Source organism: Pyxicephalus adspersus, chromosome 1, assembly GCF_032062135.1.
Source record: "Pyxicephalus adspersus chromosome 1, UCB_Pads_2.0, whole genome shotgun sequence".
Lineage (NCBI taxonomy): Eukaryota > Metazoa > Chordata > Amphibia > Anura > Pyxicephalidae > Pyxicephalus > Pyxicephalus adspersus.
The window spans coordinates 4,779,355-4,792,275 of record NC_092858.1 but is presented as its reverse complement, the minus strand read 5'-3'; the positions used below and the strand labels follow the sequence as shown (position 1 = coordinate 4,792,275).

The window sequence follows — 12,921 nt, the reverse complement described above, 5'->3', positions numbered from 1 at the left end:
TTCAGCCGTATCCGGAGCAATAACCCATAGAGGGGTTATTATTTAGCCGGAGATTCAGATTCTCTGAAATGCCTTATTATTAGACCTATCCCTCTTCCAACACCCTGCCCCTCTACCCCTGTCCTGTTGGTAGACCTTTCCCTGCAATTCCACACCTGAACATTCATCGTGACTTGTAAAGCCTGACTTTCTACCTTATTGACTCGTAGATTGTAAGCTCTTCAGGGCAGGGTCCTCTCCTCCCCCTCCTCCTCCTGTATCATTGTTTTTTCTGTCTGTTATTTGCAACCCCTATTTAATGTACAGCGCTGTATGATATGTTGGTGCCATATAAATACTGCCTTATAATAATAATCCGCCCATCATTCAGGTGGGTATGGTACCTATAAAATTTTAGGTTTATATTAATAACATTTTTTTTCTTGTTTCTATTTTAGTTGGAAAAACATCTTTAATCACAAGGTTCATGTATGACAGCTTCGACAACACCTACCAGGTAATCTCGCATGGCCTCCTTACTGCATAGCTGTTCACCAGTAGAAACACCTACTGAAAGGAGTTGGCTGTTGTCACATATGGCTGTTATTGGTTAGTTTTTGCAATGGCCATGTGAGTGGTCCGTATGATGGGATGGGCCTGAGTACCTGCCTCATGAATGATGAGCCACACCACCATTGTCTTCAGTACTGATCATCTCTGCCGTGTATAAGGTTGCTAACATGATGATCAGTCGGACCAATATAAAAAGCTTTAACAAGGCCACCCAAAACCTGTCACAAATCTGTGTTCTTCTAATATCACATTAGCTTTATTGTACAGCAAGGTGGCTCATTGGTTAGCACTTCAGCTTTTGCAGCGCTAGGTCCCAGGTTCGAATTTTGGCCAGGACACTATCTTAATGGAGTTTGCAGGTTCTCCCCGTGTTTGTGGGTTTCCTCCGGGTACTCCGGTTTCCTCCCACATTCCAAAAACACGCAGTTAGGTAAATTGGCTTCACCCCCAATTCCACCTTTATTAATGACACATGACTATGGTAGGGACATTGGATTGTGAGATCCTTTAAGAGACAGCTAGTGACAGCTTTGTAGAGTGCTGCGTAATATGTCGGCGCCAAATAAATACAGTGTAAAATTAATAATAATTGTAAAAATACTGCGAGAAACATTGCAACCAAATGTGTTTTATTGCTAGATATTATTACAGAAATTCTATTTTGCAGCATAAAATGGCCCTGTTGGTAAATCTATTTTAATCTCTTTTTAGGCAACAATTGGTATTGACTTCTTATCAAAAACAATGTACTTAGAAGACCGAACAGTAAGTATTTTATTGAGCAGCGAATCTCTTAGCCCTCGATTTTGCTTCTTTAGGTTCCCAGATGTACATGACTAAGCCAACGATCTATGATATCAGGGCCCTACATTGGCATTATGGTTTGTGCCACGTACAGAATGGCTCTGATACATCAAGCTGCAGTGACACTTAAGTAGAAACCCCTCTCATCTTCATCAATTGGTCTCATTTTTTAAAAATAAAGTTTTACCTATAGTTTATTAAGGAACTCGGCTCCTATATGTAGCAGTGAATGTTTATAGTGCCGGCTGCACAATAGAAGCTGTGTACTTTAATAAATGATGGAGAAAAGGAATACTCGCCCTCTGGAAGGTAGATGAGTACTCCTAGAGCTGCCTACATCTCATCTGATGGAATGGAAGACCAGTCTTCAGAGTTAATGGGGCAGAAGATCTTTGGAGGCCCACTGGGCAGCACGGCGGCTCAGAGGTTAGCGCACTACCCTTTGCAGCGCTGGGTCCCAGGTTCGAATCTCGGCCAGGACACTATCTGCATGGAGTTTGCAGGCCCCCCCCCCCCTGTTTGCTTGGGTTTTCTTCCAGCTACCCCGGTTTCCTCCCACATTCAAAAAACATGCAGATAGGTAATTGGCTTCTCTCCAAAATTGGCCTTGGGCTGTGATAATGATATATGACTATGGTAGGGACATTAGATTGTGAGCTCCTTTAAGGGACAGCTAGTGATGTGACTATGAACTTTGTATAGCGCTGCGTAATATGTTGGCGCTATATAAAAACTGTAATAATATTAGGATAAGTAATAAAAGAAACTTTGGCAAACTAACGTTGTTTTGTGCAGCCTTACTCAACATTTTTAACATGGGGGAACCCTTGAAAAACCTTTCCTGGTTTTTCTTACCCTTACAAATAGCCAAATGGATCACCAGAGTTTGGCTACATATACATGTCAGATGATTCTTGTCCGATAATCGCCTCAGGGCTGATACCAGATGAGAATCTGGCGTGTGTGTAAAGCGCTGGTCGTCAGTCCTGGTGGATCCATGGATGACGAATGGTCAAAATGAAAGTTAAGGGGAGAGAGCGGAGCTGGGTTTGCTGCTCTATCATTCTCCCCCATAGAGCAGGGCATGTTCATGCATCATGCAGTCATGCAATTATTGCACGTGTGTACCCAGCTCAAAATGCTCAATGCTTAAGAAACCCCTTGCAACCTCCAGAGGAACCTTTGTTGGAAAACACATATTTTAAGTTTAAATCAGTGTAAGGGCCTTAAGTGCTACTCGAAGCTTGATGAATGGGGCCATTGTCTGTAGTATACTGGCCAGTTCTCAGGAGCTCCTGGTTTCTTCTTTCTGAATTCCCCCTTTATTTTACTGGAGAGGAATTTATCAATCTGTGACATAACAGTAAAGGTAAATCCGATACCATTTTTTGCCCATGTTTCCATGATCCAGGATTTTATCTACCGGTAGTTACAGATAGCCTTTTAAACCAGTTGAAGAGTAACTAAAATTTTAGTTGCGGGTAAATTCATTTCACCTTTTGAAAATTAAGTGCATTTTTACCTTTTTATATACCAATGCAAATGTGCAAATATAACCATGCATTTTTTTCCTTGCTGCCCCTGTGAGAGGTATGTTGCAAGTTTCTAATATTGTGGTAATTAAATCACATTTTTGCATTTGTTATTTCCTCCCACATTCAAAAAACATGCAGATAGGTAATTGGCTTCTCTCCAAAATTGGCCTTGGGCTGTGATAATGATATATGACTATGGTAGGGACATGGGATTGTGAGCTCCTTTAAGGGACAGCTAGTGATGTGACTATGAACTTTGTATAGCGCTGCGTAGTATGTCGGCGCTATATAAAAACTGTACAATAATAATATTTAGATAAGTAATAAAAGAAACTTTGGCAAACTAATGTTGTTTTATGCAGCCTTACTCAACATTTTTAACATAGGGGAACCCTTGATAAACATTTCTAGTTTCAGAGATCCTCTGCCAATATTGAGGATATGTCCAGTTCATGGTAAATTTAGCCTGGCAGTCAATGGGAATGAGTGACTCTTACGTTGTTGGCCAGTGGAAACAATGCCACCCTTACAGATAGCCAAATGGATCACCAGAGTTTGGCTACATATACATGTCAGATGATTCTTGTCCGATAGTCGCCTCAGGGCTGATATCAGATGAGAGTCTGGCGTGTGGTGTGTGTATAGTGCTTGTCGTCAGTCCTGGTGGATCCATGGATGACGAATGGTCATAATGAAAGTGAAGGGGAGAGAGCGCAGTGGGGTGCTCCTCCGTCATTCTCCCCCTCTCCCATAGAGCAGGGCATGTTCATGCATCATGCAGTCATGCAATTATTGCACGTGTGTACCCAGCCTTAGTTGTAACAGGCTCAAAATGGTCATTGTTTAAGAAACCCCTTGCAACCTCCAGAGGAACCTTTGTTGGAAAACACATATTTTAAGTTTAAATCAGTAAACTGTAAGGGGCCTTAAGTGCTACTCGAAGCTTGATGAATGAGGCCATTGTCTGTAGTATACTGGCCAGTTCTCAGGAGCTCCTGGTTTCTTCTTTCTGAATTCCCCCTTTATTTTACTGGAGAGGAATTTATGTGACATAACAGTAAAGGTGAACCCGATACCATTTTATTGCCCATGTTTGCATGATCCAGGATTTTATCTAGTTACAGATAGCCTTTTAAACCAGTTCAAGTGTAACTAAAATTTTATTTGAGGGTAAATTCATTTCACTTTTTGAAAATTAAGTGCATTTTTACCTTTTTATATACCAATGCAAATGTGCAAATATAACCATGCATTTTTTTCCTTGCTGCCCCTGTGAGAGGTATGTTGCAAGTTTCTAATATTGTGGTAATTAAATCACATTTTTGCATTTGTTATTTTATATATTATAAAAGGGCATTCATCTGCAATTATCTCCCAATTTTTTATATGCAGTGTTCTTTCACATCATGATACGTTGTCTCTTCCCATAAGGTTTCCTTGGTTTTTTCCCGGCTGTATGACTGCCACCTACTGGTTAGACTGTATTGATTATTGCAGAAGTGTAACCTGGTCTAGGTACACATTTATAGTATCTGCAGAAATCTATGCTCGGCCCGTGTAAATGGGGATTCTTTTTTAAATGTTGTTAGCTATGTGAACGCAAATATATGCGTTTGTAAAGAAAAGGCAGAGTTTGACTTTGCCCATTGACCCTACCAGGACTTGCTGCATCCAAAGAAATGCAATGCAGGGCAAAACAGCCTCTGTACTGCCGTGTGCTGCTCAGTCATAGATTTTGCAAACCTACATGTGACAGGTGTGTGGAACGCCCATCAAACATGTGCGTTTGCCAATACTATCTGTGGTGTCTGTTTCTTTTTTTCCGTCTTTGATTGTCTTCCATCCCACAGATCAGATTGCAGCTCTGGGACACGGCGGGGCAGGAACGATTCCGCAGCCTCATCCCTAGTTACATCCGTGACTCTGCAGCCGCCGTAGTAGTTTACGATATCACAAGTAGGTATCTTGTCTCGATAGCTTGTTGACGGTGTGTTTTTTTTTTTTTTTTATTTTCTCTTCCACCCTTCCCTTCTTCTGCTGCGCCGACCGCTCGCCCTCCCGCGTTAGGTACGGCTGCAGCTGTGGGACACGGCAGGTCAGGAGCGGTTCAGGAGTTTGATCCCTAGCTACATTCGCGACTCCACTGTGGCAGTTGTTGTTTATGATATTACAAGTGAGTGTGGACGCTGCATCTTTGCCATTCCTGTGCCATCATCTGCTCACCGTCACTGCAGTGCGCTCCAGTTTATAACGGACAGTCCTATCTGTTACTACTATTGGGTCTCTGTATTTTACATAATACCTGGAGGAGAATCTGACATGAATATGTGGGGAGCCCCCATGTCATCTCTTAATGGGAAGAAGGGAGGCTGAATATTGTAACCAGGTCAGCAGTGGCAGCTTTCATAATCTTTTGTTATAAGTTCCCTTTGACCTCATCTATAATTCCATAGTGGACTGCTCAAATCAAGTTGATAATGTGTTATACATCAGGTGACCCTCTGGCACTGAAGCTGAACCATCGGTCTTATAGCTATGCACACAACTAGTCCTCCCAAACCTTCATTGGTCACCTTAATATATCCTACAAAATGAGTAGTTTATTTTTTCTACACCTGATTAGAGCAGTCTTAGTGCAGCTCAACAAAATGTAAGCAAACCCCCGTGTCTACCATGTTTGGGTTCTTGCATAAGGATTAGTTGCCCGTGGCACACGGTGCACCTACCTTCCATTGTCCCATCCTGTTATAGAAACAAGAATAGCAGAGTCTGTTTACTGTAAATATTCCAAACAGCCATTCGACACATTTCTATTTGCTTGAAATTCGCTCAAGTTAAAAACTTCCCCGCCTTGTTCGGGCAGCAGGTCCACAGAAGTGTCCCCCCACAAAGCATCTTTTAACTTGCCACCATAGTCCGTTATAAGCGGAGAGCTCTGTGTGCATGTCACGTATGCTCGTTGTGTGTGTTGATATGCGTCTCTTGAACTGTGCATGTCTCATCGTAACGTTTGTGATGTGGCTACGCATTGCTGTGATGTAGTTGTGCTTGGCAACAATATGATGTATAATATACTGTATAGTAATGTTTTCTGTTTTACTCCTCATAAGGTAAATCTACAGGCAATAGGATAAAACACTTGTGCTCTTTCCTGTGCTCGCTCCCTGTCTCTTCGTTCTTTTTTCTGTACACTTTTCTTTTCCTCTTCTATTTCCTCTCTTCTCTTTCCATTCTTCTTTCTTCTCTTCTCCCAGCTTTGCTTCTTCTTTCTTCTCCCAGCCTCGTGTCTTTTGTCCCTGCTTCGCTTCTCTTCTCCTGACCTTGCTTTGCTTCTCCTGGCCTTGCTTCTCTTCTCCTGGAATTGCTTCTCCTTTTTTCCTTCAGCCTCGCTTCCCCCGGCTTTGCCTCGCTTTTCTCGGCTTTACTTTGCTTCTCTTAGAAAAGCCAAATTCCTATTATTATTTCTCTCTCAGACCTGTTGATCACTTTATGAAACATATATTGAAAATATCTATTTCTATGTTAAATTAGAACCTACTTTCAGCGAGTACACATTGTAATTTTTACATAAAACTCACTTTAACATTCTTGCTGTTCTATTGTGTGATTTCCATGTTAATAAACAGATTTGTAGATATCCATATTTATTTTATGCTCCTGCTAACCCCATTCTTTGCTAAAAACTTTGTCCAGAATATGTTCTCAAAACCTCTAAATCTGTGCAATAATCAAAATATGGAGCAGCAAGAATCTGAGAAAGCTGACTGAAAAAATTACATTCATGTAAATATTATAAAAAATTGTGTACTCTCTGGTTATATATTATAGTTTCTGAGCTATGGGAAAGGCAGGGAGATGTGTATATTACTATCATAGTTGCAAGAAAATCTCATTATATGGACCGAAGGAGGAAATTTGCACACGGTTACTATAGGATTCAGCGCAATGAGCTCTCATTGTCCTGTGTTTTCTAGTCATTTACCTTAACCTGTCTTCCTGCTATTCCTCATCAGACGTGAACTCATTCCAACAAACAACAAAATGGATTGATGACGTCAGGACGGAGCGGGGGAGTGATGTCATCATCATGCTGGTGGGAAACAAAACAGATCTTGCAGATAAGAGGTCAGTGTTTTGGTCGTAAAGTGGCTCTGCAACTCGCAACAAAAAGAATTGGAAATGGTTAGAAACCCTGTGTAGTAGTTGTTCTGTCCCAGATCTTTTAGTTGTAGCAAAGTTTGTGGGGATATGGTTTGTTTCTGCGTGTGTCCCCATGCGAAAGATTCTTGCTGATTTCCCTGTGGTCACCATGCAGTGATTTACTAGCATCTTGCAGAAAGGCTGTTTTTATGTCCCAGCCAAGTCCTCTGGTGCTACATATTGTAGCTGCAATGCATCGTCGTGCATTCTTATGTATGCCAGGCTGTGGAAGGGAACCTAGCAGGTTCTCTTTATCTTTTACCCAATCACTATAATTTCATTTTGTTTAAACATGGTAATGACATTTCAAAAGTCAAAACTCCCCGTTGTGTTTCTGTATTGTCACTGTCACAGCACTACAAGAAGCTGTGGCATTGCACAGGCATGGTCTGCTACTGTTATCATTAAGGAAGCAGTCTTGAGAAATGCCAGACAGCCATCACTGGAGTGCATGTAGAGATGAAACTAAATCCAAGCTTTATTTTTAGGGATATAAAACAATATAATGCCTTATTATTGGAGATCTTCTAATGGATAACCTGCGATTGTTTATTCCTTCCACAGGCAAGTGTCCATTGAGGAGGGAGAGAGGAAAGCCAAGGAGCTTAATGTAATGTTTATCGAAACCAGCGCTAAGGCCGGATACAACGTAAAACAGGTGAGGAGACGCCTCTGGCCTTGCCCCATGTCCCTTTCATTTTTTATTTCCTGGTACATTTATCGCTTTCTTTTATTTTTCAGCTTTTCAGACGCGTGGCAGCTGCGCTGCCTGGCATGGAAAGTTCACAGGACAAGAGCAGAGAAGACAGTATCCTTTACTGGTGTCAGTGGCATTTGCTTTAATGAGAGGGCAATAGATAGATACCCTCTAGTCATCATTTATTGGTTCAGCTGACTGGTCATGTGATCAGCCTTCACCATGGGCCCTCTGTTAGTTGAGCATCAGTCTCCAGGATTCCTGGAGAGTAACTAGATGCCGAAGATGCAGCAACCTGGAACTGGTCTTACAAATCCCCGTTTCGCTGGGCGCATATTCTATGCAAGCGGATGGCTTTGATTCTCAGGGGGCTGGGGTGACATCAAAAAGTGCCTTTGAAAGCCCTGATCACCAATTAGAACTCCTGATTCTGAAACTACCTCCGTCACAAAAAACAAGTTTAATGCTGGATTTGCTTTAGATTCTTGCGTGATTGCATCAAGATAGTGACACTACAATTTAATTCCTTTCAATAGGTTGCCATTGATTTAATTGGAATGTCCATCAGGAAGAAAGTGTGAATCCAAAATTAATATAGAATTGGCCTTGTTTAGAATGGGCCCCAAGAAGAAAGTAGGCTACAAAAGTAGACAATTTTTACTTTCTGTTACTATTATTGCGTCTTGCATTTTTCTTTTCTTCTAGTGCTTCACATTGTAAGAATCTTCAGAAATCAGCACTTGGCTTGGGTGGATTTGGGTGATATCACTCGCTGCCCCATTAAGTCACCAGTTTTGGGTGCAAAGTTTGAAGGGGTCATGGTCATTGATGCTCTCCCATCTAGGGTCTGTGCCTTTTAGGGCCAAACCTTCTCATAGAGTGTAGAAGACAGTCGGGTGATCGGATTTGTCTGCAATGGGACCAATAAACCGTCACTGATGCAGGCAGCGTATCTTATTAGAGGACACCATAGCAATCTTGCTGGTTCAAATGGAGACTACCCAGAGCCATCCCATGACTCCAAGGCCTTATTAGGGGCAACCCCCAGATTGGCTATTTTCTGATGCTCGTGTCTTTGAACAAGTTATTCTGGAAATGAGATGGGACAAGCGGTTATTGCAGACGCAGACAGAACGCGCGGCATGTACTTGGATAATTGGGGTGAAATACAGGGCACAGCATTGTCCGTGTCCCGCCTTGTTTAATGTGCATTGTGATTTTAGTCACTGATTACACTTTGAAAAGCGCCGTCCGGGGCTCTCCATTCTCTACACGATGATCTTTCCCTGTCGGAGATTTCCTTCTTTTTTCTCTGGATGTGTCGGCGAGCAGACAGCGCCGTCCTTTCTGTGACGACTCACGTACAGAAAGGAGACGAGCCGCTACATTCACGATCTGAAGGCACTACAAAGGGGGAATGTTTCTGAAAACCGGTGCAAGGGCACTGCAGGTGTTGCCATGTCAACCCGTCAGTCGTTTCTCCAGCGCAGTTTGTTTGCTTTATAGCCTTTTACTTTGAAGGAAGGGCCTTAAATGGTCATTGCTAGGAAAAATATTGTTTTCTCCTATTAGTCCATAGTCATATCAGTAACTGTTCTTGCTTACAATCTAATGTTGGTATCCTAGCTGAAGGGTGGGAAGGGAAACCAATTTGTGAACCAGTATATTTTAGGGGTGTAGGAGGTGAGCAGAATTTCGGGATGAAACCCAAGTAAACACAGGGGTAAAATACAAACTCCATGCAGAATAGGCTCCTTGCTGAATGTGATGCTCTGGCAGTTCCTGCACGTAGCCTTTTCGTTTTAATAATCCCTAGTGATCCCCTTTCAAAGGTGTTTGTTCAGTCACTTCTTGTTATGGGGTGACAGCGCTCTGTCCCTTTCTCCCATATGTGCTTATCGGTTGTGACAAGGGATGGCAGTGTATATTAGTGGTCATCTTGGCTCATAATACACAGCCATAGCCCACTGTTGTCACTCTCAGGAAACATACTATGCACATACTAAGCACTGTGGTTAGCAGTCTGGCCTTTGTAGCGCTAGATTCCAGGTACGATTCTGGCCAGGTCACCATCTGCAAGTAGTTTGTAGGTTCTTGTGTCTGCATGAGTTTCCTCAGGGTATTCCAGAAAAACCTGCACTTTATTTTTTGCAGGTTTATCAGTTTTTCCTTAAAAAAAAAAAAATTAACCTTGTGGTATAGACATATGACTATGGTAGGGACATTAGGTGAGCATCTTGTAGGGACAGCTAATGACATCACTATGGACTTTGTAAAGCGATGCGTAATATGTCAGCGCTATATAAATACTGGCTAATAATAATAATCATCACTGGCGGTGTATGAGACTAACCCTACTGAGGTAGCTGGAAGTCCTTCACTGCATACCTTATCTGTTTTCAATTATCTGCGGCTGCACCTTCTGGGGGGGCCAGAGTTCATACAGTCCTAAATACACAGATTGCATAGCCAGGTCTGATTGTTTTCTGTGGAAGTAAAACACCACAGCTTGGTTCTTATATCGATCTGAGACAATGGGCCTGATTTAATAAAGCTCTCCAAGGCTGGAGAGGATACACTTTCATCAGTGAAGCTGGGTGATCCAGCAAACCTGGATCCAATCTGCTCCAGGATTCAAAACATTTGCTTGCAGATAGAAAATTATCAGGTTTGCTGGATCACCCAGCTTCACTGATAAAAGTTTATCAAAATGTCATAGAGGGTGACTGCACTGATCTGGAAACAAATGCACCAGCATAGGAGGATACACCTGGCTCCTGGGTTTTAGGCTTAGATTTAAATTTTCAGCTTTCATAGTTTCTTTAGTTGAAACGATCCAATTAAAAAATGTATTTTGGCAATGTAAGTAAACGGACTTTGATTGAAAATTGAATGCAGCATTGGGTGTCAGACCCTTGTGAGATGCGTTGGAGCTGTACCAGTCCCTCCTGATTTTTCTATTTCCGCTCTATGACTGCACATAGAACATACACATATGTGTTTGGTGCTTCTTCCTAACAGCTGTCCAACTTCTGTGACAAATTTGTTTTCCTTAACTTAAATTTTCCCTCAACAGTGATCGACATCAAACTGGAAAAGCCCCAAGAAGCCCCCGTCAGCGAAGGCGGCTGTTCCTGTTAATACACCTTCGTTCCTTCTCCCAGAATCCTTCATGGCCTCCCCCCCACCCCATCTCTCAGAATGTCACTACTCCCCAATTTACCATTAACTTTTTTCATTAACCGCAGTGTGAATATCGGCGCGCCCTCCTCACCTGTCCATTGCTGGCTGTCTTCTGGTGACTTCTAAGAACAATTTAGCTGCACAGGCTCATCTAATATATATAAATATATATACAGTGTCTTCATTATTTAAATGAAACTCTAATGGTGTCACAAGAAAAAAAAAATACTGCCTGTTATTGTCCTGTGTTAAAGGCACAGTTCACTTCTACCAAGGAAAAAAAAAATTATGGTACCCTAGGACGATCCAGGGTGTCTCTGCAGCGCAGTAAAGAGGTTGTACAGTCATTCTAGTGTATGGGTGTGTGTGTATCGACCGTGACCACAGACTGCAAAGGTTGACAATGTTGGCGTAACCCTTTGTCAGTGGCGGCAGCCATTTTTGAGCCATGACATCAGCTATCCAATCTCACAGCAGCATTGACCAGGCAAAGGTATGAGACTCCCTGGAGTGGAGAAGTCGTGTTTAGGAAAAAAAATTGCTTCTGTATAAAAAAGTTCCCCTTGTACCATTCTGCAAGTAGTCTGCTTGGCTCCTCGTGGGCTGGGCTTTTATAATTAGTGTTACATTGTACAAAATGGCTGCTGTGAGTTGCCATCAAAGACCTTTGCTTACTATGGGGGGGGAAGTAAAAGAAATTATTATTAAGCTGTGTTCATACTCGTTCCCGTTTTATAACGCAGCACGTTCCCGTTTACAAAGGTGTGAACTGCTGCATTAAATAGGTAATCCTTTTATTAACAACTTTCTCTTTTTTTTTTTTAATTAAATAAAGTAAATATATTGCACTTTAGAGTGTCACAGAGGAAAATCACTAAAAACTGTGTGCTGTATAGCTGGATACCAGCGCAGTCAATGTGCGATGGCATGCGACAAAGAGAGCCGCTCTGTTATTGGCTGGGAGGGCGACCGTAGCTGGAGGAGTTTGGACGTCGGTTAGGGAGTGGTCATGGGGGTGATGGAGACAACTTCTCGGACTGCTCTGCAATTTATGGTGAACAAAAGGCCTACGGTTTCTAAAGTAGTGTGTTTTCTGTCCGTCGCACAGAATGCCAATAAAGGAATGATTTCTCTCTTGGTTATAAGGTTGTCTATCTTTTCCAATGAAATGTTACTATATACTTACCTGTACTTACATTAATTCTCCACACTGTACCAGGCATCTTGGGGTTCTTGCGCCTTGTCGGCTGGCACCAACACACGGAAAACACTATGCAAATATTGTTGTTTCAAAAGTCATGTTTTCATAGAGTTGGGCCATTGCTTGGACTTGGCCAATGGTGGCATCGATGGTGACTACTGCGTTGTGGAATAATTATACATATGGATCCCATACACTATATATATTTTTTTTATTTTTATTAGGTTGGAAGTTGTAGATCTGGCCAGATAGGATCAGGTCTTGTGTGGCCCAAAAGTTTGGCCATAGTTTTAGGTTTGTCTCCTACCCGTTAGCTTGTAGGAGACCTCTGACCAGCACACCTGCATGAGCTTGTTTGGCGTTCTAATGGAAAACCATCGGCATCAATATGGAGCTGGCCTTCCTTTGTGACCATGACAGCCTCCACACTACTAGGAAAGCTTTCGACAAAATTTTAGAAAATGTCTGTGCTGATTTGTCTTCACTTGTGAAGTCAGTTACTGATGTTGGACAAGGTGACACGTGGCTTCCAGTTACTGTTGAGTAGGGTTGAGATCAAGGCTTTGTGATAGCCTCTTGAGTTCAACATCAAACTGGTCACACCATGTCGGTATGGAGCTGGCTTTGTACACCGGATCTTCACCAAATTGTGACCACACAGGAAGAGCACAAATGACCATAATGTCTTGGCAGTACTAGTACTTGTCAATGGAGACACCCGAACGCAGTCATTGGGAGAGGGAAGCCAC

The 12,921-nt window shown here is 42.3% G+C and overlaps 1 protein-coding gene across 2 annotated transcripts in view; it reads left to right on the top strand.

Moving 5' to 3' along the window:
• The window catches only part of RAB6A (RAB6A, member RAS oncogene family), a 27,448-nt gene extending 15,332 nt beyond the window's left edge, over window positions 1-12,116 (top strand). The window contains exons 2-8 of one of the 2 annotated variants that reach the window (XM_072401103.1): window positions 438-496; window positions 1,264-1,317; window positions 4,959-5,064; window positions 6,905-7,016; window positions 7,656-7,749; window positions 7,833-7,899; window positions 10,865-12,116. In XM_072401103.1, the coding sequence (XP_072257204.1) occupies window positions 438-496; window positions 1,264-1,317; window positions 4,959-5,064; window positions 6,905-7,016; window positions 7,656-7,749; window positions 7,833-7,899; window positions 10,865-10,929 (557 nt within the window). In that variant the 3' untranslated portion in view covers window positions 10,930-12,116. Of the gene's footprint in view, window positions 1-437; window positions 497-1,263; window positions 1,318-4,741; window positions 4,848-4,958; window positions 5,065-6,904; window positions 7,017-7,655; window positions 7,750-7,832; window positions 7,900-10,864 lie in introns of both variants that reach the window. The other variant, XM_072401094.1, reaches the window with a different exon arrangement.
• The last annotated feature ends 805 nt before the right edge of the window (window positions 12,117-12,921 follow it).